At 38.8% G+C, this 23215-nt stretch overlaps 1 protein-coding gene across 2 annotated transcripts in view; it reads left to right on the top strand.

The window, feature by feature from the left end:
- Positions 1–23215, top strand: part of ITPR2 (inositol 1,4,5-trisphosphate receptor type 2) — a 470721-nt gene that overhangs the window by 301541 nt on the left and 145965 nt on the right. For both annotated transcript variants that reach the window (XM_036251040.1, XM_036251039.1), the window contains exons 38-42: positions 13048–13156; positions 14155–14342; positions 19512–19695; positions 20576–20832; positions 22920–23120. In XM_036251040.1, the coding sequence (XP_036106933.1) occupies positions 13048–13156; positions 14155–14342; positions 19512–19695; positions 20576–20832; positions 22920–23120 (939 nt within the window). The remainder of the gene's footprint in view (positions 1–13047; positions 13157–14154; positions 14343–19511; positions 19696–20575; positions 20833–22919; positions 23121–23215) is intronic.

Genomic DNA, 23215 nt, shown 5'->3' with positions numbered 1-23215 from the left:
CTCACTTGAGGACATTTTTGCATGTATCTTCAGATAGAGCGGGAGGGAGAGAGGGAGGAAGAGAGAGAGAGAGAAACATCGATGTGAGAGAGGCACATCGAGTGGTTGCCACCCATTCGACCCCAACCGGGGCTGGGGACAAACTACAACAGAGGTACGTGCCCTTAGCGGGAACTGAATCTGGGACTCTCTCATCCACAGGCTGACGCTCTAACCACTGAGCCAAACCAGCCAGGGCTGATTATTGTTTTTAAGGAGAGCAATTTAATACTATCCATGCATCACAAATTACTTAAATGCACCTCTCTTATTTATTTGCTTTCCATTACTCTTGATTTGTAAGTAAATATACCTCTTCTGTCAATGAGTGTTGTTATTTTCTTTGCTAATTTTACTGCAGGCCTAACTCAGAGGCTATGCCATCAAAACTTCAGGTGGTAGTGAACTTCAGTATCATACAGAATATGTAGCAATAAAAAAAGGAAAATACTAAAACCACAGTTTGATTATAAGATTAAATCTCCAAATTTCTGGCATAATTTATAATTTCACTTTGCTTTATTAAAAAAACTGAAAAAATGGGTATGAAAGTAATGCCACGTGCTGTGAAGCTTCCTTGTGTTCGAGCGCAGGTTAAAGGCATTCTTATTTCTTCATTCAGTACATTTCCTCTCATGAGATCTAATATGCCATCAATTCTTCCCCAGGAAGAAAAAGAAGGTTGCCAATTAAGCTGTGACACACCATTGATCTTGAGACCTGTAATCAGAAATGTTTAACTCTGCATGTCACATTGCTATTATGTTGCAATATAATAGAAAAGGAGATATACTTGTTTACTTGTGGGATTTTGTTGTTGTTGCTTTGGGAGGCAAACTTGTCATCTATGCTTATCAATACCCAGGGAAGAAAGCAAGAGTTTTAATACCTCAAAGATTTGATAAATAAATGTACAAATATGCATCAATATCTAGGAGTATAAAATGACATAGTATATACAGACACACACACACACGCACACACACACACATACACACACAGGAGCGAGTTAGTGATTGACTTATTCTTTCCTAGATCAGCAACCTATAGTTAACTGAACTGATTTATTTTCCTCTCCTCTTCACTTTTATAATTAAAAATAGCTGATTTATCCCTAATCTAATGTAGTAAAGTTTTTAAGCTTTCTGTTCAGCCTGAGACCATTTCATCTTGTTTATTTCAGAAGCTAATTTGAGCAGGTGATCCACAGGCCTGTGGAAACCCATGCTGACCGCGCAGAAGCGAGCCAAGCACCCAGCACCGCCATGCAGCTAGGTTTTGCATGTTATTAAAAATAAGGTGTTGATTGCTTAGTGTCCTGGATTCCAGTTGCAGTTACAGATAAAGTAGTGAAATATCTGCAATGGTGTGTGCTATAGGGGATCCAAATGATTTTCAAAATAGTGTTCAAAAGACTGTGTAAGCTGAGTCAAAGACTTTCTGAATGAGTCTCTTTCAAAGGTAGGCCTTTGGCACTCTGTCCTTTAATCAACTCAGGCTCTTTAGGTTTGTTTGAATGGAGACCTCCTTTTCTTTTGATAATAATTGTATGGGTGCTTTGAAATGTTGATGAATGTTTAAACAATTCCTTGTTTCCACTAGTTCTAAATCACTGTCTCATAGTTTTTCACTGTGAAATTCTTTGAAAATTATGGTTAACATGTAGAGCGCAATTAGGAGCTCATGAGAGCAGATAATTGCTTATATTAGAGTAACTGAAATATATGGTCTCATGGACAGTTTGATACAAGAAAGAATCAAATTAGGTCTACATAATTTTCAATGTCTAACAACAAACACCAAAAGAAAGCAATTTTCGTTTCATGATGGAAAAATGAGATAAAATAGAAGTATCTTTAATTTTACCATGTATTATAAATTATGACCCAAACAGTATTTTTAAAGACAATAGTGACTTTTTCTCTTTTTTAAAATGACATATTCCCATAATATTAGAGATTATGCTGCTGAGATCCTTGCACTGTATACAGAGTCAAGGTTGTTCTGTGTAAAAGATGAAAATTCTATTTCAATAGATATATTGTAACAAGGGAACAACTTGGACTGGACTTCGGCATATTAGCGTGTTCAGATTGAGTGCTGGAATTGTTCATCTTTACTTTTAAGTGTTCTAACATTTTGTTTGTTGGGGTCCAACACAACTGCCTTTTTTTTAGCCATAGAACCATAAATAATGAGTTTGTGTACTAAAAATATTTAATATACAAGTAACAATGAATATATCTCAAACATGTGCCAAAGTTATAAGACATGATGTACAACGTGTATAGCAGTCCTTAATAGATGGCATTCAGCACCAAATTTCATTAGTAAATGACCACTTCTTCAGAATCGTTGATTTATACATTCATTCAAAGATAATTATTGAGTATTAATGAGCCAGACTTTGAATGCGGTATTGAAGTTCATGGTCGGCCGAAAAGGAGAAAAAGAGGCACACTTTCTGTGTTTACGGTGCTTATAATCTAGTAGGGGAGATAGAAATCCTCGAAAGATTGATGTGACTATATGTAAAACTAAACCACCTGGCGAATGAAGTACATGGTGTCCTGAGAGAATTGAGTGAGAACTGGGTTGGTAAGATTAGAGAGAATGACTCTGATGTGGGTGAGCTGAGATCTAAAGGTTGATTAGGAATTATCAAAGGAAAGCTGGGAGTCCTGGGCAGGTCTGGGGTGGTGCCTGGGAAACTCTGAGAACCTGGCTGGCAAACGGGAACATCATCTGCTAGTGTCTTGAAGCTGAAGGGAACGCGGATGAGACAATAGGCTTATTTGCCAGGGGGAAGATGTAGATCGGTTCAATGAACAATGATGACAATGGCTCAAGCTTTGTAGTTGTCAGGTCATGACTTCTCACCTAAGCCATGCTATGGATTTTGGTTCCTGTTCAAAGAGAGGTAGAAAGTAACAGAACATGATGTGTAGAAAGCAGCCATGATCATGTTGTAATAGTTTCTTTTAATATAATATTGACTTTATGTGAAAGAATATTACATCATTTTTCCTTGTAAAGCATAATAATGTAATAGAGATCCATGACACCCTCCCCACCCCCCAATTCAGCTTAAAAATGAGAACATGTTGTATCTACCTGTGTGCTCTGGCTGCCCCTCTGAGACATCCAATAGCTCGAATTTTCATGCCACACTGCATGTCTTACAGAACTTGTTTCTTTTTCCCTCTCAACTTTGTTTCTAAGATTCATCAAGCTAGTGTGTTGCTGTGAGGCTCTGGTTCCTTCAAGCTTATTGATCCATTTTCCTGTAAGTGGATATTTGGACTGATTCAAGTTTTATGTTTTTGTTGGTTTGTTTATTTTTTGCTTGTTGTTTGTTTTGATATCAGTGCTAATACAAATGTGTAGGATGTGGGACTATGTGTCTCCTGGGGCACATGTTTTGGAATTATTGGGTGAGAACATATGTTTTCCAGAGTGGTTGTACATAAAAATCAATTTTCATTCCCACAATTGATCCACATACTCTCCAGCACTGGGTTTTGTAAGACTTAATATTTTCCAATCTAGAGGATGATAAATGGTGTCTTATTGTAGTCTTAATTTGTGTTTTCATAATCACTAATACAAGCGAGCATGTCCCCATGTTTCTTAGTTATCTGTGTTCCTTATATGAAATGCTGTTTCAGTTCCTTTGTCTACTTTTGTAGTAGATTATTTTTTCTCACTGATTTATAATCATTCTTTATATATTTATATATTCTGAATTCTAGTCCTCTGCTGTTCCACCCTCTGTGCTGAGTGGAGAATGAATTAGAAAGGCACCAGGTGAATGTGGGGGAAATGATGACGAAGCACAGTCTTTTATAAAGAACAACTATTGCATGATAATTTTATAAATGTATTTAATATTTTTCTTATATTTTTATGTTAAATATTAGGACAGAAAATCTCTCTGTTCTGACATAACTTGGAATATTGGTCTTCCTACTAATACTACTTTAAGAGAAGTTTATCTAAATTGGCTTCTGAGGAATTCTGTACGTGCACTAGGGATGGTTGGAACCTGTGCACGTATACGTGTTGTTTTTATGAAACCATGCATACTGATCAAGTTTGCTTCAAAGTAATCTACAGTGTGAATGCTGTTTTTCATTAGCCTTTTCTCAAAATATTGTGAAAGTTTGGAGCGGGATATGTGTGTCAGCAGTTAAAAGCTCTGGCTGTCTTCCTGGCATGGGGCATTGTAATATGCTATATATATATTATCGGTTGTGCAAATCTTACTTTCCCTTAAGCACTAAAAAAAATTACAGTAACTTTTTTGAGCACTTACTGTAGGCTAAGAACTTAAAGCTTTTCATATGTATCTTCTAGTCTTTAAAATAGCCTTATGGTATGGATATTATTATACACAGATGGGGAAACTGAGTCTCGGGGAGTTAAGTGAAATTCTAGAGATCAAAAAGCCAGTGGCAGAACCGAGATCCAAACCAATTACATTGGTCTCTGAAATATTATAATTTCCACTAAGTACACAGCTTTTTAATGCTGGGAGGTCCCACAAATTGCATGTATTACATGTAAAATTGTGTGTAGATATTCTCAAGACGAGACCTTCCTTTCAAGTTGTGCTGTGCAGAACTCTTCATCCCATAGATTCTATTAAGTATTTCTCTCCCATCTTAGGAACTTCTAAATATATTCTGAACTTATTCAAATTTAGCTTCATACTTCTTTTAAAAAGTAATTTATGGTAAAATCTTTGCATTGATTAATAATACAAGTGTTAATTTTCTTCCTCCCTTTTAGGGACAATTTCTAATATTTGGGGGGAGGGGACGAGGTGCTCCCTCCCTCTCTCTCTCTTTCTACCATGTTGTTTCCCTGGCAGCTCTTAGATTCATGTGCTCTTGTCACTGCCCTTTGGGCCAACACTCTTGATTGTAGATCAATACAGCCAAACCTCGGTTCTCCATCATCTCCCGTCTGGAACATTTCCATGCTCTACCAAGTTATTGGGGTGGGGGGATGTCTAGGTTGCGGAACAAAACTTCGGTTTTGGGTTTTCAACCTGACAACCCTTTTATGCTGATACCTTAGCAGGACAAAAAGTGTCTCTCAGGCAACAAAGGAGAGAATGCTTTTGTTGCTGGTGAAATTCGTGATTAGCACAATTTTAAAACATAAAGAGGCCATCAAGAGGGCTAATGTTGCTAAGGGTGCGAAAGTGCTCACAAAACAATCATCACAGGCAACTGAAGAGGTAGATGAATTGTTGATTTGGATAAAGGAAAAGAAGTCAGTGGGCCACAGCATTTCAAGGTAATGATCTGTGAAAAAGGGAAGCTACTTCTTACTGACTTCCTTGAAGACACCCCTGGAGTGAGTGCTGAAAGTGATTTCTTTCAGGCTAGCAAGGGGTGGTTTGATAAACTTAAGAAGTGTTTATTTACAGATTGACCGGTACATTCATCAGACATGTACTATATATAAGAAAGGTTAAAACGGAGAATCATTTGGGGATCTGAAACGGATTAATTCAATTTACATTATTTCTAATCGGAAACAATGATTCGGTTTTCGAACAAATCGCTTCTCAAACAGCCTTCTGGAAGGAATGAAGTTCGAGAACGAGGTTTCACCGTGGATCATAGCTTGGAGCTCAAAGACTGCACTGAGCACAGAAGAGACTCCCCGGAAACAGGAAGCCAGTATAAGCCTGCAGAGGTGTGCTGCTCTCACCTCTTGAGGTGGGGTCCCTTACCTCTTGTTATACCACTTCCCAGAACTGAACTTACATATCAATCTTTACTAAATGATGTGGAAATAGAACGGCATCACAGCACTCAAACATCTAAAACACAAGCTAAGTAAATATGACTTTGCCCATTGCCCAGGAGGAAAACTCTCCCATTGTACCTCCTGTCCCCACTCAGATCAAGGTTGGTTCTTGCGTTTATTCCCACCTCTTCCCACTCTTTCTTTGTCCTCTTGTGTTCTCTGAAACCCCCCATGATCTGAGTGTTATTCAGCGGTATTCCTCACCATCCCATCCCTCCGGAAGCAGAGTCTTTCCAGAAGCTTTGAAATTACCACTTGAAATTCCAGTTTCCTCGCCTCCGCTGCGAGTGCACGTTTGCCTTGGCAACATATCGATCCCCTTGTCTCACTAACGAACAGTGCTTGAGCAGCATCCGTGCTCTCTGCTAGGGGACTGCGGGCTTCACTTTAGTGCTTGGGTGTACTTCCACGGAGTGTAATTTTATGAGGTAGTGATTTATGACGTGTGAGTCGAGCAGTTTTGCTTCAGTAGGGAAATGGTATCTAAAACTCGCCCATTCATCTCTTGCTTATTTAATCTTCCCTGAACTCTTTATGTTCTGGAGATCGGATGAAGACTGCTTACTCAGAACACTAAACAATTATGAGCAGAAAAATCCATTCTCCAGTACCATTGATGAGGGATCGCATAAATTCTCAACCTCTGAATTTAAGCAAGACTCTATTAAAATGGTCAAAGTGTATGAATCCGTGGAGTCTGATGTCAGTCAAAGTGCTTCCTGGAAATAAAATACTGAGGGGCTTTTACTATACTGCAAAGAAAATAGTTTCCTATCTTCTTTACTAGTTATGGGGCACAGACTGATCTCCTAAAAAGCCTTCTCAGCAACCCTGTTTGTCTAGGGGCTAGGATATTTGATAAGCCTGGAGCAATGAATGAAGCCACTTTTATCTCCAGCATCATCATCACAAATCTGTTGCCTCGGATGGTGTGGCTCAGTTGGTTGGGCATTGTCTTGAGCACTGAGAGGCTGCCCATTCGATTCCTGGTCTGGCCAAATGCCCAGGCTGTGGGCTCGATCCCCAGTAGGAGCCCTGTGGGGAGGCAGCTGATGGAATTTTCACTCTTACTTTGATGTTTCTCTCTCTATCTTCCTCTCCTTTCCCCTCTCTCTAAAAATCAATTAAAAAATGTAAATATCTTTATTTACTGTTCAAATGGTTTAATCCACAAATGGAATCAAATGGTCTGGTAAGGATTTTTTTATTTTGAAAAACAATGCCATATGTCTCAACTCCACGTGTTTGAAAATTCTCTTAGCAGATGGGGCACAATGGCTTTTCATAGCCCCTTTCCTGGCTCCTGACACGTGCAGACATGTAATATGTCTTTATATTGGATACTTTTTGTTTTTAAAAAGGGGATAAGGAAATGGAAGTAGATTGTCATTGTGGTGTCTGAATAATTGGTTTGAAAAGTTTCCAGTCGTTTTTTATTTCATAAGCTTTTTTACTATAATTGTGGAGATCCATATGTTTTTCAGGATTATAATGATTATGTCATTGTGTTGACGAGGAGCCTCTTGTGAACGTATCTAATAACTACTCCTACTGAAGTGCGTGTTTCTCACCCTGTGAAAGCTGCGAAAGCATCGGGGCAAGGAGCTGGCCTGCGCTCCTTGGAGTCAGTGACCAAGCAATTCAAACCATTAGACAGCTAGATTATAGGAGATTGGCCACATTTCCCCAGAGGAGTTCCTTGAAGATGTAGTTGATTATAATGGTGGACCTAATGTCATTCTATTAGGGTACAGCTGTTACAATGATTTATTTGAAATTAAAAATGTAGCTTTTTACCCCTGGGAATTCAAATGAGGAAAAATATCTAATCAGATATGCCATCTGTACACCAAAAGGTTAGGAAACACCAGTTAGGCTAATAGTACCGAATTTAATGTTAAAGGGAAACAGTATGGAGACTACAGGTACATGCAGTTGCCCCTTGAAGGTTTTGTCCAAGCTTATTAGTAGATAATCTTTGACCTTTGATGGACAACCCTACAGTAAGCCTCTTTAGTTTGCCATTTTCATTACCTTTTTGAGGACTTAGTTTTCTAGGATTCTGGGTGTGCTGTCCTATTTCGATGATGTCTTGATGATATTGTCCACAATGGAAAAAACATCACGTCTTTCCAAGGGAAAGGGAGCCAATGTGGAATCAATACCTCAATATCACATTGTTGAACTCTTGACTCCCAGTGCTGTTAACTGCTATTAGGGCAAACCGTGTTGTGCTTTCTCAGGAATCAAAGAAAATCTTTCATCCTTTCTAAGACTAATACATTTTTGTTATCTTTTCTATCCATGAAAGGCACTACTTTCTAAGCTTCTTAATTTTTGATACATTGGAGTTGGTGCCCCAGGAAGTGGTCAGGATGAAAGCAGTCCTCCCAAATATTCACACACTGTCAGCATGACTTCTCTGGCCACAGAAGATGTCTTTTTATGGAGATGTTTTGTTGTAATTTCAGAAGGTGATTGTTAGTTATCTTGGCTAGGGTACGTTTAGCACATCTGGGATGTGTTCACATGAAGATATTGGCTAAAAGCTGTGTCTTGTGGCCTGGAATTGACTCTGATATTGAAAAGACTGGAAAGGACATTTTTTTTTTTTGCTACTTGGCCTAATCCAACAAAGACACCTTCTGTGGGAAGCCCAGTCAGGAATTCATTTTGGAACTGAAGAGTGAGTGCGGAAGTCAAACTTCTCGATTGTTGTAGAATTCTTTTCAAAATGGCTCAATGTGCTTTTAGTTCTTTACAAAATTTCTGCCACAGCAGCTCAGAGACAATAATTTACGGCCCTGGCAGCAGGATTTCTGACAGTGGTTCCACTGATATTGAGTCAAAGGAATTTGTGGAGAGGACTTGAACCTGTGCCCTCACACTGTGACCATCGCAGATGGTAGAGGCCATGGAGGAGGCCCCATGACACGTCGGAACACAGTACTTGCCTCTCATCCCTCAAGTCAGGACTTCATATCTGCCACTAGAAATCAGTTCTGCTGAACTCATGATGGCTGTAGCAATATCTAGAGTGTTCTGCTCTTAAACGAGGATGACTAAGACAAACAGAACCTAGTCCTGTTTTATCTGAACCTGCTGTTTGTTCATTGTTAGCACTGACTATGGAGTTTGAACCAAGGTAGCTTTTCTTCCACTTTAGTTGAAATTGTAAGGAACATTTTATGTAGCGAAGTGTACACATATTGCTCATGAGCACGTGATTCCAAGGACTGATTAATAGTGGACAAATTGGGATTTTCGGGCAGTTTATCAGTTATTGTTTTTGGATATTTAGTATATTGGAATCTTCTTTAATTTTGGGGGCAAGGTTTGATATAAAGTGAAAAAAAATGTATACAAGAGCACTTTATAAATTGTAAACTATTCCAAGATCTGGGTAATATTAATACTCACCAATTAAAACCTCAACAGCATACAACTTATAGAGTACTTACTGTATGCTAGGAACGCTTCTCTGTATCCTACATATTTCACCTATTTAATCATCACAGAAGAATAATGAGGGTAAGTGTTACGCCTGTTCCATTTAACAGGTGTGGGACTGGGGCACAGGGTGGTAGAGTAACTTGCTGAGGATCCTCCAGTTAGTATGTGGTATGGAGGGATTGGAACCCAGGCACTGTGGCTCCAGAGTTACGGACCCAGATAAGGGAGTCCCCTCCCCTTTCTATGGTATTTCCAATGTTATAGTTAGAAAGTATAAGCTTCTAACCAGGCTGGGAATGGATAAGAAGAGTGTTGCTCATTTGATTTTGATGACATTGAATCTGATACGTACCTGTGATTTTATTTTATCTGCCCATAGAGAATTTAGAAATAATGGTAAGTAGTGTGCTTTTTTAAGTTGGATGTGACACAGTTCTATTCTGTGGTTGGTGTTGAACAACTTTGTTCTTCTATAGCAATATAAAAGGCATTTTTATTTTTATTAAAATTTTTTTTCTTTATTGATTTTAGAGAGAGAGGAAGGGAGAGGGAGAGAGGGAGATAAAAACATCAATGAGAGAGAACATCAATTGGCCGCCTCCTGCATGCCCCCCACTGGAGATTTGGCCCATGACTGGGAATCGAACCGGTGACCTCTTGGTGCATGGGTCGACGCTCAGCCACTGAGCCACACCAGCTAGCCATAAAAGGCATTTTTAAAAACAAAGGATAGATTGCAGTTTTCTGTTTCACCCTTTTTTACAAACATAAACTTTTTTGTTTATCTCTTGGTTGGGTTAGTGGAACGATGTGGTTAAGTGTTTCTCGCAGAGAATCGCAAGGGAGCCAGTTCACAAGGCTCCAGGCTGCTGTTCACAACAGGTTTCCTTCTAGACAGTGACACTGACTTGTGCAATTTTCAGAAAAGCAGGCCTGGATTTTTACATTTGTCAGCTTTATTCATTACAGCTGGGCCAACCGTGTCTTACAGGATTAGAGTGGTCAGCAGTACATTGGTCTGTAGAGGTGAGAACTATGGTTAGTACAACACACTGAACTACCCTTTAAGGAAATTTAGTCCTTCAGTTAATTTTTCTCCTCCAATTACAACTTCAATCCCATAGTTTATGGGTTTAAAAGTTCTCTTATAGCATCTCTTTCTACTGTGATGAGATAAATAGTAAAAGCTCATTTTACCCCAAAGAAATGTTTTATTTTCGTTTTTCCTCCCCTTTCGGAGGGATCATTCTTTGGCCAGATGAAATTAATTCAACTCATAAAACTTTCTTTTAAAAGAAAAAAGGAAACACTTCTCAATTCTTATGTCATCTGTGGGCGGCCCGCTTTGGTTTTATAAGGGACAGTAGAGTTGTAGCCATTGGTAGAACAAGCTGTCACACTTCACTATTTCTTCCAAGAGTAGTCATCACCTTAACTCACTAAACCCTGATACACAAGAGTCTTAAAAGAAGCAAACATGAAATAGGAAGCCATCATAAAAGTTTATAAGACTTAAGTACCAATAAATAAAAGTTGCTATAAAGATAAACAACTCCGACACTTCGAGTGTCTGTTAAAATTCTTGGCGCTGTGACATTTGGGACATATTTGTTGGGCACTGGCTGGGCGAGAGCCAGCCTTGCTCTGGTGGTCGAGGGGGTTAATAGGGGAGGAGCACAGGTGAAGCCTCCTCAGAGTCCACGTTTCCTCTCGGCTTCCACAGGCCAGGTATACATCTCTGTTATGGAAATGACCTTGCAAACTCCCTGAGGGGAGGGTTATGTCTTATTCACTTAGGATAGTTCCTAGAACACAGTAGGTACCTAATGAGTATTTACAGAATGAAGAGAGAAGATAGGACGTGTCCATGAGTAAGACAGAGGAGCTTTTTAGGCAGAGTATGAGGTGAACAAAGAGAAGGACTTCGAACACGGTGCTTGAGACATCATCACACGTTCGCTCTGGTTCAAGGGTACAGTGTGAAGGCACTCCTGGAAGCTACAGCTGAAGAGATAGAATTGGTGGCATTTCACAGATCATTGTCAAGTTGGGGGGAGGGGTGGTAGTAAATGACCCCTTACATTTGCAGCTTAAATGACCAAAATGTTTGTGATCTCCTTAAAATAGATGGAAATTGAAAGGCGAACAAATTTAAGAGAGGACTAGTCTGTTCTGGAAAGTTGAGTTCAGGGTGCCAGCGGAACCTCCAGGGGGACGCGAGGAATTCCAAGTGGAAACAGAAGCTCAGGAGAGCAAGGTCAAGGCTGGAGGAAGCATGTTTGGCGGTCAGACCTACAGAAGTGATTGTGCAACTGAGGATCAGACAAATTGCCGACAGGGAGAGGGAAGATGAGGAGGGGAGAAGAACAAGAGAACTGAGGACAAATCTTGAGGGCTTGAGAATGAAGGATAACCAAAGCGTGAGAGAGAAGGAACAGTGAGGGCCACGGAGAGGGAGATCTGGGTACATAAGCTCTTGGGCCGTAGTTTCCATACCTGCGTGATGGGAATAACACCTCATTGATGCGATCATTTATATAGTTTAAACAAGTACTCTTTAAATAATACTGTATAAATTGCTCTTGTCTATTAAAATAATAATAAACAATACAGTGGGAGATTTTGAGTTACCTATATTTCTTAAGTACATGGGAGTGACTGTATCACAAAATATATTGTTTTAAAAATGTCTTGTAACCAGTACAAAATTAAGGACTTAGGAATTTTTAAATTGCATGTTTTATAAAGGAATACACTGTTTGTTTGTTTTTATCTACTGTCTTTTGAATAATGCTCTTGGAGATTAAACATAATTCGCTGTGTTATCAAGCTTAATTTCTTGAGTACCTGCTGTATACCTAGCGCTTTTCTAGCTCATTTTACGAAGCTCTTCTAATTAAGGGTTTTGCTTTCCTATTACTAGGACGGTTATTAACCTATTTCTTTTTAGGTGCCACTCACTTTCTTACCAACACTGGGACCCTACGCTTTTGAAGCACCTCAAAGTTACAGCATTTGTGGTTTTCTTAGCACAGTCTCTTAAAAAATACTATGTTTTAGCCCTGGCTGGTTTGGCTCAGCGGTTAGAGCGTCGGCTTGTGGTCCTGAGAGACCCGGGTTCGGTTCCCGCTAAGGGCATGTACCTCAGTTGCAGTTTGTCCCCGGCCCTGGTTGGGTCGTGTGGGTGGCAACCACTCGACGTGTCCCTTTCACGTCGATGTTTCTCTCTCTCTCTCTCCCTCCCACACTCTATCTGAACAAAAAATAGAAAAAATGTCCTCGGGAGAGGATAAAAAATACTATGTTTTATTCTTTATTTCTGAGAGAAGCAAAATTGTTATTTTCTTGGGACATAGTTGCAAAATTTTGCCTCCAAAAATCTTATGCAGTATAAAACTATTTTTTTCACATCTCAATATTATTGATGAAATGCCTTTAAATGGCACTTTAACGTACTGAAATTTTTCTCTTTTAAAAAATTTTTTGTCTTTATTGATTTTAGAGAGAGAGGAAGGGAGAGGGAGAGAGAGATAGAAACATCCATTGGCTGCCTCCTGCATGCCCCCCACTGGGGATCGGGCCCACAACCTGTGCATGTGCTCTGACCAGGAATCTAACCATCTTCCTCTTGGTGCATGGGCCAGTGCTCAGGCACTGAGCCACACCAGCCGAGCTTTCTCTCTTATTAGGAAAAGAAACAATAATCAACACTTTTTTTATTCTTTGTATTAGGGTAATACATTAAGGAAAATACTCCTGAATCGCTACTTTAAAGGTGATTATGGAGTTGGTATAAATGGACACCTTTCCGGAACCTACTCCAAATCTGCACAAGGGGGAGGTAAGTCTCATCACTGTTTCTTCATTTGAAGAGTCTCATAACATCTTCACTCTGGTACTCCAGTATTTTACTTCAAAAGCACGTATGTAAAAATTTTGTTTAAAAAGCACTATTATCATCCATAAAAAAAGGAGGAAATCCTGCTATTTGCAACAACGTGAATTGGACCTTGAGGGCATTATGCTAAATGAAATAAATCAGTCAGAGAAAGACAAATGCCGAGTGATCGCACGAGGTCTAATCTAGAAACAACAAACTCACAGAAACTGGTGAGATTTGTGGTTGTCAGAGGCGGTGGTGGGGCAGACTGGGAATTAAATGAAGGTGATCAAAAGGTACAACTTTCAATTATTAAATAAGTCCTGGGGGTGTAATATTCAGTGCCATATACTTAACAGTGCTGTATTGTATACTTGAAAGTTGCTAAGAGAGTAGACTCTGAAAGTTGTCATCACAAGGAAAAACATCATAACTTTGTGAAATGATGAGTGTTAGCTAATCTTTACATGGCCATTCTTTTGCAGTAATAAATATAACAAATCATTATGTTGTACACCTTAAACTTATCTTATATGCCCATACGTCTCAATAAAACTAAAAACTAAAAATAAATGAAAAACAATATTAAATCTTTCTACCATTTTAGGTTCATAAACAACAGATTTGAACACTAGAACTAATTTTGTCTTTTAACTTTGGAAATTAGTTAAACTAAGCCATAATTTCTTAATATGTAAATTAAAGAAAAAAAATAAAGCTACTTTTCTTTTCTAAAGTATTTTTTATTAAGAAAAATCATTTACAGGTGGTATACATTTAATAAAATGTTATGCTTTTACAAACTTGCGATTAAAAAAAACCCACAAGCTTCTATTATATTTAACGTTTTAGGGAAAGAGTCCCAATTTAAAATATTCTTAAGGTCTAAGAATTTTAAAACCTAAAATGTTAATAATGTCTGTAATTAAGGTTTATTTCTTTGTATTTTCTAATCACAGGAAGCTTTTCTGGGCAAGATTCAGATAAGTCGGGGATATCAATGTCAGATATTCAGTGTCTGCTGGATAAAGAAGGTGCATCTGAACTTGTCATTGACGTCATAGTGAACACCAAAAACGACAGAATTTTTTCAGAAGGCATTTTACTTGGCATTGCCTTGCTTGAAGGAGGAAATACACAGACTCAGGTACCAGCTTATCATGATGAGCGTTACATTTATTATTTGTATTTCTATTTACTTGTCATAGAAACCAAGGAAAAGTAATGTTTTTCCTTTTTAGCTTCTCATGAACATACACACACACACACACACACACACACACGTATATGCCAGTCTTGTATCACATTTTACTTATAAATTTATTTGATTTGCTATAGAAACTGTAGAGCTTCACAAGTTATTCAGTGAATCAGAGCATTCCTTCGAAGCATCCTCTCTAACATTATACCAGAAATTCTGATTTGCTTAGAGAAATTTTAGGCAGACTTTCAGTCAATAAAAATGACATTTCACGCATCTAAGAAGTAAATGTATTAATTGAAAGAGATCATGTACATAAACCCTCCCACAGCGTTTGGCACTGTAGCAGGTCTCAGTAGCGTTCACCACCCATCTCAACACATCCCTCATGCTACACATGTTCAGAAGTTTAGAACTAACGTCACTGTTGCCCCTAACCTCCCAGTGCTCAGGACCTTGACGCGGGAGAGGGAGTGACTCTTTCACTAGCAGGGCGAGAGAAGAGCCACTTCATTCGTTCATTCAGCTCAGGGCAGGGCGACTTGAAAGTCATCGTTCATCAATGTAATGCTCTACTCCAGCAAGCAAGACGCTCCCTGCATGCAATGCTCAGACCACTGTTTCCAGAAGGGGCCATTTTCACTTTGGAACTCCTGCCAAGGTTCCCCTGGGCTCCTCCCCAGGCAAAGGCAGAGCATGCTGCTTGAGCCCGCGAGCTGGGAAGTGCTCAGGGAGGAGATGCATCCTCCTCCTGGTCCTGCCACTCACTACCTGCTCCTCCTAGGTTTGCTCTGGGCAGAGAAAGAAGCTCTGCTTATACCTCATTGGAAATTCCAGAATTCATTTTCCCTACTCATGGCAAGTAGAAGCCACATCTAATGAAGAACTAGGATATTGTCCTTCATTTAATAATCAAATGCAAGGAACAACAGGAATTTCATGATATGACCTATCTGATAGCAGGGGCCTTTAGGAATAAGGGCCTCATGAAGAGCAAACAGCACAATGTCCAAAACACAGCCTTAAAACACTGATACTTCTTAGTTAGATAGTGAGTCTAGTAAATCATGACTCCATAAAGGTTGAGACCACACGTTGTTCATCTTTATATCCCTTGTGTCTGGCATCCTGTCTGGCCTAATCTAAGGCTTGATAAATGGCCAGGAGTGATGGCTCAATGAATGAATGGTCCCTCTTCACAAAGTTCCCTATCCGGCTGGGGCCTTCGGCAATCACTTCTTTATCTGAGCTCCCACAGCACTTATTTATTTAGCACTCACTTGGCACTTTGCCTACACTCCAGCACAAACTCTTCTAGGGAAGCTGTGTGGAAGGGGAGTGGGGCAGGATTTGAGTGGTTTTCTTGGAAATCGTCTTTCTTCTACAACTGAAACCGGACAATAATGGGTCCCGGCTGCCTGCCACAACTTGAGCCAATTAAGCAGAGACAAGGTTGAATCGTCTATGAGCATTTATTCCAATATTGCTGGCAGTGTGGGAGAACAGCCAGGTCATCCTGCAAAAATCTGCTCTGCACTCCCTCCTTAGCCAGTCGCTTATATTGGGTATAACATGGGGAAGTCGGAAAAGGGAGTATCAATGGGTAAAATGGTTGGGGAAGTAGGAAAAAGGAGTGTCAGTGGGTAAAACAGTTACAGATAGAGGCATGGGGGAGTCATGGAAGCTGGGGATGTGGACTGTCTCCAGTGCGTGGCTCCAAGACTCCAAGGTTGATAATCTTTCCATGATTGGGGAGGGGGTGAGGGGGCGCAGTTCTTGGGTAAGGAGAATGGACAGCATTTCCGAGGTAAACTCCCAGGGCATACAGCTCCAGCCAGGTCAGAATGGGCTTTCTTTAATCAGAACAAAGCAATCATGATGAACAGAGTAAGGATGTTCAACATTTCTTGTAACTATGGCTAGCAGCTCATTATGATTAGTTCTCTATTATTGTATTATTCTTTCCCGCCCCTTTCAAAACCAGAGATTCAGTTTGGATTTTCTAAAGAAATGGTCTAGGCAACTTTATGTTTGATGTAGATTATGTTATCCAGAGAATAGACATGAAAGATTGTTGGGGCATCTTTAGGTAGGAGCAATCCTTGGGATTACAATACTTTCTAGATTCTTCATTCTGGGCCACTGGGGGTCATCAGATGGGATTATTTTCTTTTTATTTTGTTGTATGACATCTTACCTCTACTGGAGTTTCATCTTTCTTAAAGTAGGGGGTCATGTTTTAGTCTCTATATCTATAGTGTTTGATAGCCATTCAACAAACATTTGTTAATGAAACAGCATCAATTATTTTGTATGTGAAAAGCTTCCTTTAAGATGGGTTGTGACAATTTAGCCTTACCCTATCCAGATTTCTTATGTATCCACATCACTGTATAACCCAGATGTCAGCTGAGTGTTTCTGGCTCGAAGAAGTCTAGCTGAGGACAACTGGAATCCTATTCCTTGCTCTTCAGCAGTCTGAAGCCCACGACCCTTCGAGACTTCTGCCAGTCCTTAGGGGGTGCACATTCTCACAGTCTCCTTAGCCAATGATATCTTGCTTTCTTAGTTCCTGGGTTCTCTTGACACCCCCATGTCTGTGGGACTGAGACAGGACTCTGATCACCCCTCCTAGCTACATAAATCAGTTTATATGTTGAATATACTTTATTAAAGATTGATTGAGGGGGAGGCTAGAGGAGGTACTTATAGTACAATTTCAAATTGAACATTAATAATGAAAAAAATACCTTCTAAATACCAGGCATTGACTGTTCTTACTGCTTTACGTGTATTAACTTGGTTAATCCTTACAACAATCTGTTAGGTAACTTTTATATTATTTTATCTTACCAAAGAAGAATCTGAGCTAGGTGGTTTAAATTCCTTATCTAAGATCGCATGGCTAGTTAGAGGTAGAGTCAGGATTCAAACCCAAGCAGTCTGGCTCCAGAGTCTGTGTTCTTATCCACTATCAACATCTCCTTTCTAAAATAACCTTTTACCTCCTCACTCTAGGGAAACTTCTGACTGATTCACCCTGAATCAGGCCCTAGTCTTACTCCATCTCTCCAGTTCCTCACTTTGTTTCCCTTCTCTGCCCTCCCTCTGCTAGTCTCCCCCTCCTTCTTGGGGGAAAGTACGGACTCTGTCACACACATTTGTTTATCCATCACCCTTGGCTCCTGGAAAAAACCTTAGAGTTTCCCCTACAGTCTATGCAGCTTATGGAGGTAGTTTCCTAATCAAAAACCGTATCTTTAGTAAGGCAAATCCTTATACCACCTGTTGAAATTATATACACGTATATAAAGCGCACCTGTATTTTTATTAAAATCATCATGTTCAGATTTGTAGAGCCGTAGTTTAACAAAGGTATGGTCTGTGTAAATAATTTGCTGTTTTGAGCTTAGGAAGTTACATGATAAATGCAGAGATTTAGAGTTAGGAATCTAGACTTAAGTCCTAGCTCCACCTCTTACCTGTTACATAATATTGGGCAATTCACTTGTCTTTATTAAACCTGCTTTTTTAAATCTATAAAGTGGAAATAAGAACACCGTCTATTCATTGCACAGTTGTACTGAAAGTGTGAAAGAGATAATATATGTCAAAGAACTACATAAATTATAAAACTTAGTTTTAATGGAGCCACAACATTCCTGTAACTTCCTCGTTAATATGTTAGAATCCCCTTCAACCTTCTAACTTTGTTATATTGAAAATATTAGGATTTAAGCACCAGCTTAATTTGTGGGTCTGTAGGGTCTGTGAATGGTGCATTTATCCTTTGAATTAACAGAACCAGCTTGACTGTTTCACTGTAGTTGCTATGGTTACTGTGGCTTTTGGGCCTGTTTCCTTGAGGGGTTGCTAGCCCTCTACTTAGGAGCTTCCCCTTGTAGATATGAAGTGAGTTTCTAAGGCTTCAGAAACCATTCTGTGAATATACATTGTCCATATTGAAAATTTCAGGACAGGTGTCAAGACCTGATGTCATTAGAGACTCACCTACAAGTCCCAGGACCTGTGGGTCATGGTTCCAGGAGCCAAACTGCCCCCACATCGGCTGTTTAGATTTAATGGATTATGTTCAATTCTACTTGATCTGGAAATCATTGCTTTTCTTAACTTTTCCGCACACTGTTTCTTAGTGAAGTTATATAACTCTCTCAATGACCACAGTTACTGGGATTAATATCTTTCTTAATTTTTTTACATTATTTCTCTTGTATTAATAATTTATAATTTCCTCACCAAGTGCAAATGCCGACTTCTCTGGCATATGGCGTCTTTCCTTTCTCCTGCCTCTTGCGGTGCTTCCCTAAGGCACTACGCAGTAATGATCAGGGCCGATATTGCCAAGGTTCAGTGTTTTTACCTCTCACTTCGCTGTATTTTAATCATACTTTTGTTGTTGAATTCTTTCTACGTCATTATCAATTATACAGCAGAATTTATTTTATGGTGGGCTGTGTCCTAGACCCCATGCAAAGCAGTGTAACTAATGAAGTACCAGAGGATGTTGTGTCTTTTTATCAGTGGATTCCTGGGAGTGAGGTTACCATGGTAACATATTCTAAATTAAATGTACTGTAATTTAGATAAAAAGAAAAACGACTCTTTGTAACTCTTCATATACTCATTTGCACCGGGTAATCATTGGATTAGTGGCTGTTTTCCCCTGTAGATGGCAAACTCATGAGGGCAGGGACTATGCTTGTTTTCCTTGTTCTATCTCTAGCGCTAGCATAGGGCCTCACATAGTAGGCACTCTATAAATATGTGTTAAATCGTGTATGACTTTATAATAACATAAACATCAAAGAACTCTTTGCATACATCTTCTTACAGTGCCTTTGTAAAATTTTCGAATAGTTAGGATGAATTAAATAACATGAAAGTTTGTTGGTTTTTAGTGGAAAGTGCTAATATTAGTATACATTAAATAGTGCATGACACTGGCAAAAGATCTCGGTTTATTAATTGTGAAATGATAGAGGGTAGACCATTAAATGTGTGCTTTCATTTATAATCCTTATGTTTATTTCAAGCATAAAAACACTATTTTTCTCCACTTGGGTATTGATAATCTTAAAATATGTTTTCTTGCAGTATTCTTTCTACCAGCAGTTGCATGAACAAAAAAGGTCAGAAAAATTCTTCAAAGTTCTATATGACCGAATGAAGGCTGCTCAGAAAGAGATAAGATCCACAGTGACAGTTAATACCATAGACTTAGGTAACAAAAAAAGGGATGATGACAATGAATTGATGACATCTGGCCCACGAATGAGAGGTAACGAAATATTCGAGTACATTTGGGAGAGTAGAAGGAGAGAAAAAAGGCAAACACAGTGTTTGGATCTCACTTATCTTTGTCATCTCACTTGTCTTAATGTCGTTATCCCAACTGTGGCTCTGAGAATGGTGTTCCCTCCTTACATTGTTATGGTGAAACAACTCTGCAGGACCAAACTCAAACAATGCATTGTTAATGCAGAGCAGCTACAGCAGGCCCTTGAATAGAGTTATTTCATATAAGGTAGATCCTTTCATGATCACATTGATGAGATGCCAGAGGAACTTCACTCTTGTTTATATTATTTAGCCTATGGTAAAATTCGTTTTGTTATAGTCATTTGGCTTGAAGTCACACAACCTATTGATGGCATTAAGTGAGGACCTACTGTACTGACAGGAAAATGTTTCATTTCATTGTGGGAGGCATGGTAAAGAACAAGAGTCCAAACCTTTTGAGTATTAATGAAATTTAAAATTTAAGAACAGAGATGAGAGAGAGCACTGACTCTAATGTAAGATTCTTGGTTTTTCGAATAACACAGTTATCGGTGTAGTAAATACAAATCATAAAAAAACATTTGACATGTTCTATATTTCCCCACCTTCTTGTATTCATGAACTCTCATATTTTATATTCATCAGAAAGACACGAACCCTTCTAAAACTGACTAAGCATTAGGACCCAATTTTAATGTTCCAGTGCAAATTTATTTTTCTAGTTGCTACCTCAAATCTTTTGGGGAAATTATTGTACCTCTTGTCAAATGATTTTTAATTCAGTTGTTAGAGAATTTAGGCACCTGCTTGCCTTTTTTCTTTGTTTTATTTAGCAAAAAGAAATTAGTTTAGAAATAAGAGTACTGCTTTATTTTCAGTAAGAGATTCATCATTGCATTTAAAAGAGGGAATGAAAGGGCAATTAACAGAAGCTTCTTCAGCAACATCCAAAGCATACTGCGTATACAGAAGAGAAATGGATCCAGAAATAGACATTATGTGTGCAGGATCAGAAGCAGGAAATGCAGAGGAGAAGTCTGCAGAGGAAGTAACAATGAGCCCTGCAATTGCCATCATGCAGCCCATCCTGAGATTTCTCCAGTTACTGTGTGAGAATCACAACCGGGAACTGCAGGTATTGTTCTCTTCTGTGTGAAAACTGCGAAAACAGCCTGGGTAGAAGTAATTACACTCAAAGACAACTAACAAGGAATTAGTGCTCTTCTGAAATGGGAAGAAACTTCTGTATTTAAGTGATGAAACATGAAAGGAAAATTCTTTTATGGATGAAAAAGTCAGGCTCCTCAAGTTTCATTCTTTGCATCTTCAACTTGTATCTCTTTAACCTCAGTGAGCATCATCGAATCCTGGTATTCTCCTATTTATTGAGTAAGGTCACATTTGCCTTATCTGTATTTTTTGGTCAGATTGGCAAAATACATATTTTTTGGTGTGCAGCAGAATTTTAGTAATTAGTTTGTGTGTGCCATGAAATGAAACAGGTTGAAAATTGCTGGTGTAGACTACAGGTGTTCTGAATTGCTAAGAGATGTAGATTTATATAAATTTATTTAAATATTCTTCAAGGGGATAAGTCTGGAATTAATGAATGGTAGAAGCCATGACTTCTGGAGGGCAGACACTGGATACGCCTTCGTACTTATCCTGACTCACCTCGTCTGCCCATGTGGGAAATAGATGTATTATATAGAATTCGATCGGACATTTTACTGAGAGGAGTGTGGGATCAAATAATCTGGGAAATGCTCCATATAAAATAGTTTTGATTTAATAAGAATAAATGGTAGAATCACTGAAAAGCTAATATGTAGAAGCAACTCAAGTGTCCATTGACAAATGAATGGATACGTGAAATGTGGTATATACATAGGATGGAATATTATAAAAGAAGGGATTCTGACATGTGCTACATGTATGAACCTTGGGACTTTATGTTAAGTGAAATGTCAGTCACAAACAGACAAATGCGGTGTGATTCCATTTACCTGAGGTACTTAGAGGGTCATAGAACAGAAGGGAGAGTGCTGGTTGCCAGGGGCTGTGCGGGGGATGGGGAGTTACTAGGTACAGACTTTCAGCTTTACACAATGGAAAGGGCTCTTGAGATATGGATGGTGGTGATGGTATCTCAATATGATACATATGGAATACCCCTGAACTCTGCACGTAAAGGTGATTAAGATGGTAAATTTGGGTGTATTTTGCCACAATACAAAAAAAATGGGGGAAAAGTACAAAAACAAACTAAAAGAAAAAAGAATAAATGGAAGAAATAAACTCAAACAAATAAATTAAACATTTAAATATAAGTAACAAATTAATAATAAAACAAGTTTTTATTTTTGTTTACCCTTTCACCAGACTTACTCCTCAAAGAAATTACTGTTAACAGTTTATCTTTCCTTCTAGAATTTTTTATGCACATAGAGGCATATTGATCTATAAGCATATAAACCTTTCCTAAAAACACATTACATAGTGTTCCTCAACTTTTAGTGGGCAATCTATCTTATTGCTAAATTACTTATTACTAGTTTATGTTTATATCAGTACATGTTGATGTACCTCATTTTTATAGCGTCACAATGTTCTAGTGTTTGGATTACTGTTATTTATTAAACCCATCGTCTTATGATGGGCATGGTATGGTTTCCAGTTTTTGCTATGACAGATAGTATGCAGAGAATCCCTTTGTGGACTATGTATACAATAACTTTTGAGGAGTGGAGTTGTAAGTTAACTGAAAACTTTGATAGATGCTTCCAAGTCGCCTCCATAATGGTTGTATCGCTTACTGTTTGAAGCTGCACTGTTTATAAGGGACCATTCACTTGAAAAGTTGGTGGCTTCTTTTCCTCATGAACTTCTTGCTCATCTTCTCCTTTTCCTAGTACCTGTTATTTAACCCTCTCTCTATATTTTATGATCATGACGTTAAAAAATGCTCGTTCAGAACTATACTGATAGATACAGATGCTTGAGGAAAAAACCTAAAAGTCTTCTTTTTTCTTAAACCTATGAGAAATTTAATAACTATGAACACTTATATAGAGCAATTCCATTTCACATTGTCATGGGGATCTTTTTGAGTTAGCAACACACACACACACACACACACACACACACACATACACAGAACTGAAAACAATTAGCACAGTGACTTTTTTTTAACCCTTAGGTTCTATTTTCTTTTGCCTTCAGAACTTCTTGAGAAATCAGAACAACAAAACAAATTACAACCTTGTCTGTGAGACACTTCAGTTTTTGGACTGCATCTGTGGAAGTACAACAGGCGGCCTGGGCCTGTTGGGTCTCTACATCAATGAGAAGAATGTAGTGCTGGTCAACCAGACCCTGGAAAGCTTGACTGAGTATTGCCAGGGCCCATGCCATGAAAATCAGGTAACCGTGAAAGTCGTTCTTCACGCAAAACTATTCATGACTAATTAGCAAAGGGATCAAATTGTTGAACAGGCAACCCTTGTGTACATTCAAAA

The sequence above is a fragment of the Molossus molossus genome, unplaced genomic scaffold (assembly GCF_014108415.1).
Source record: "Molossus molossus isolate mMolMol1 unplaced genomic scaffold, mMolMol1.p scaffold_m16_p_10, whole genome shotgun sequence".
In the NCBI taxonomy this organism is placed as follows: Eukaryota; Metazoa; Chordata; class Mammalia; order Chiroptera; family Molossidae; genus Molossus; species Molossus molossus.
Note: the sequence above shows the minus strand (reverse complement) of the source record. Positions and strands in the feature narration are given on the sequence as shown.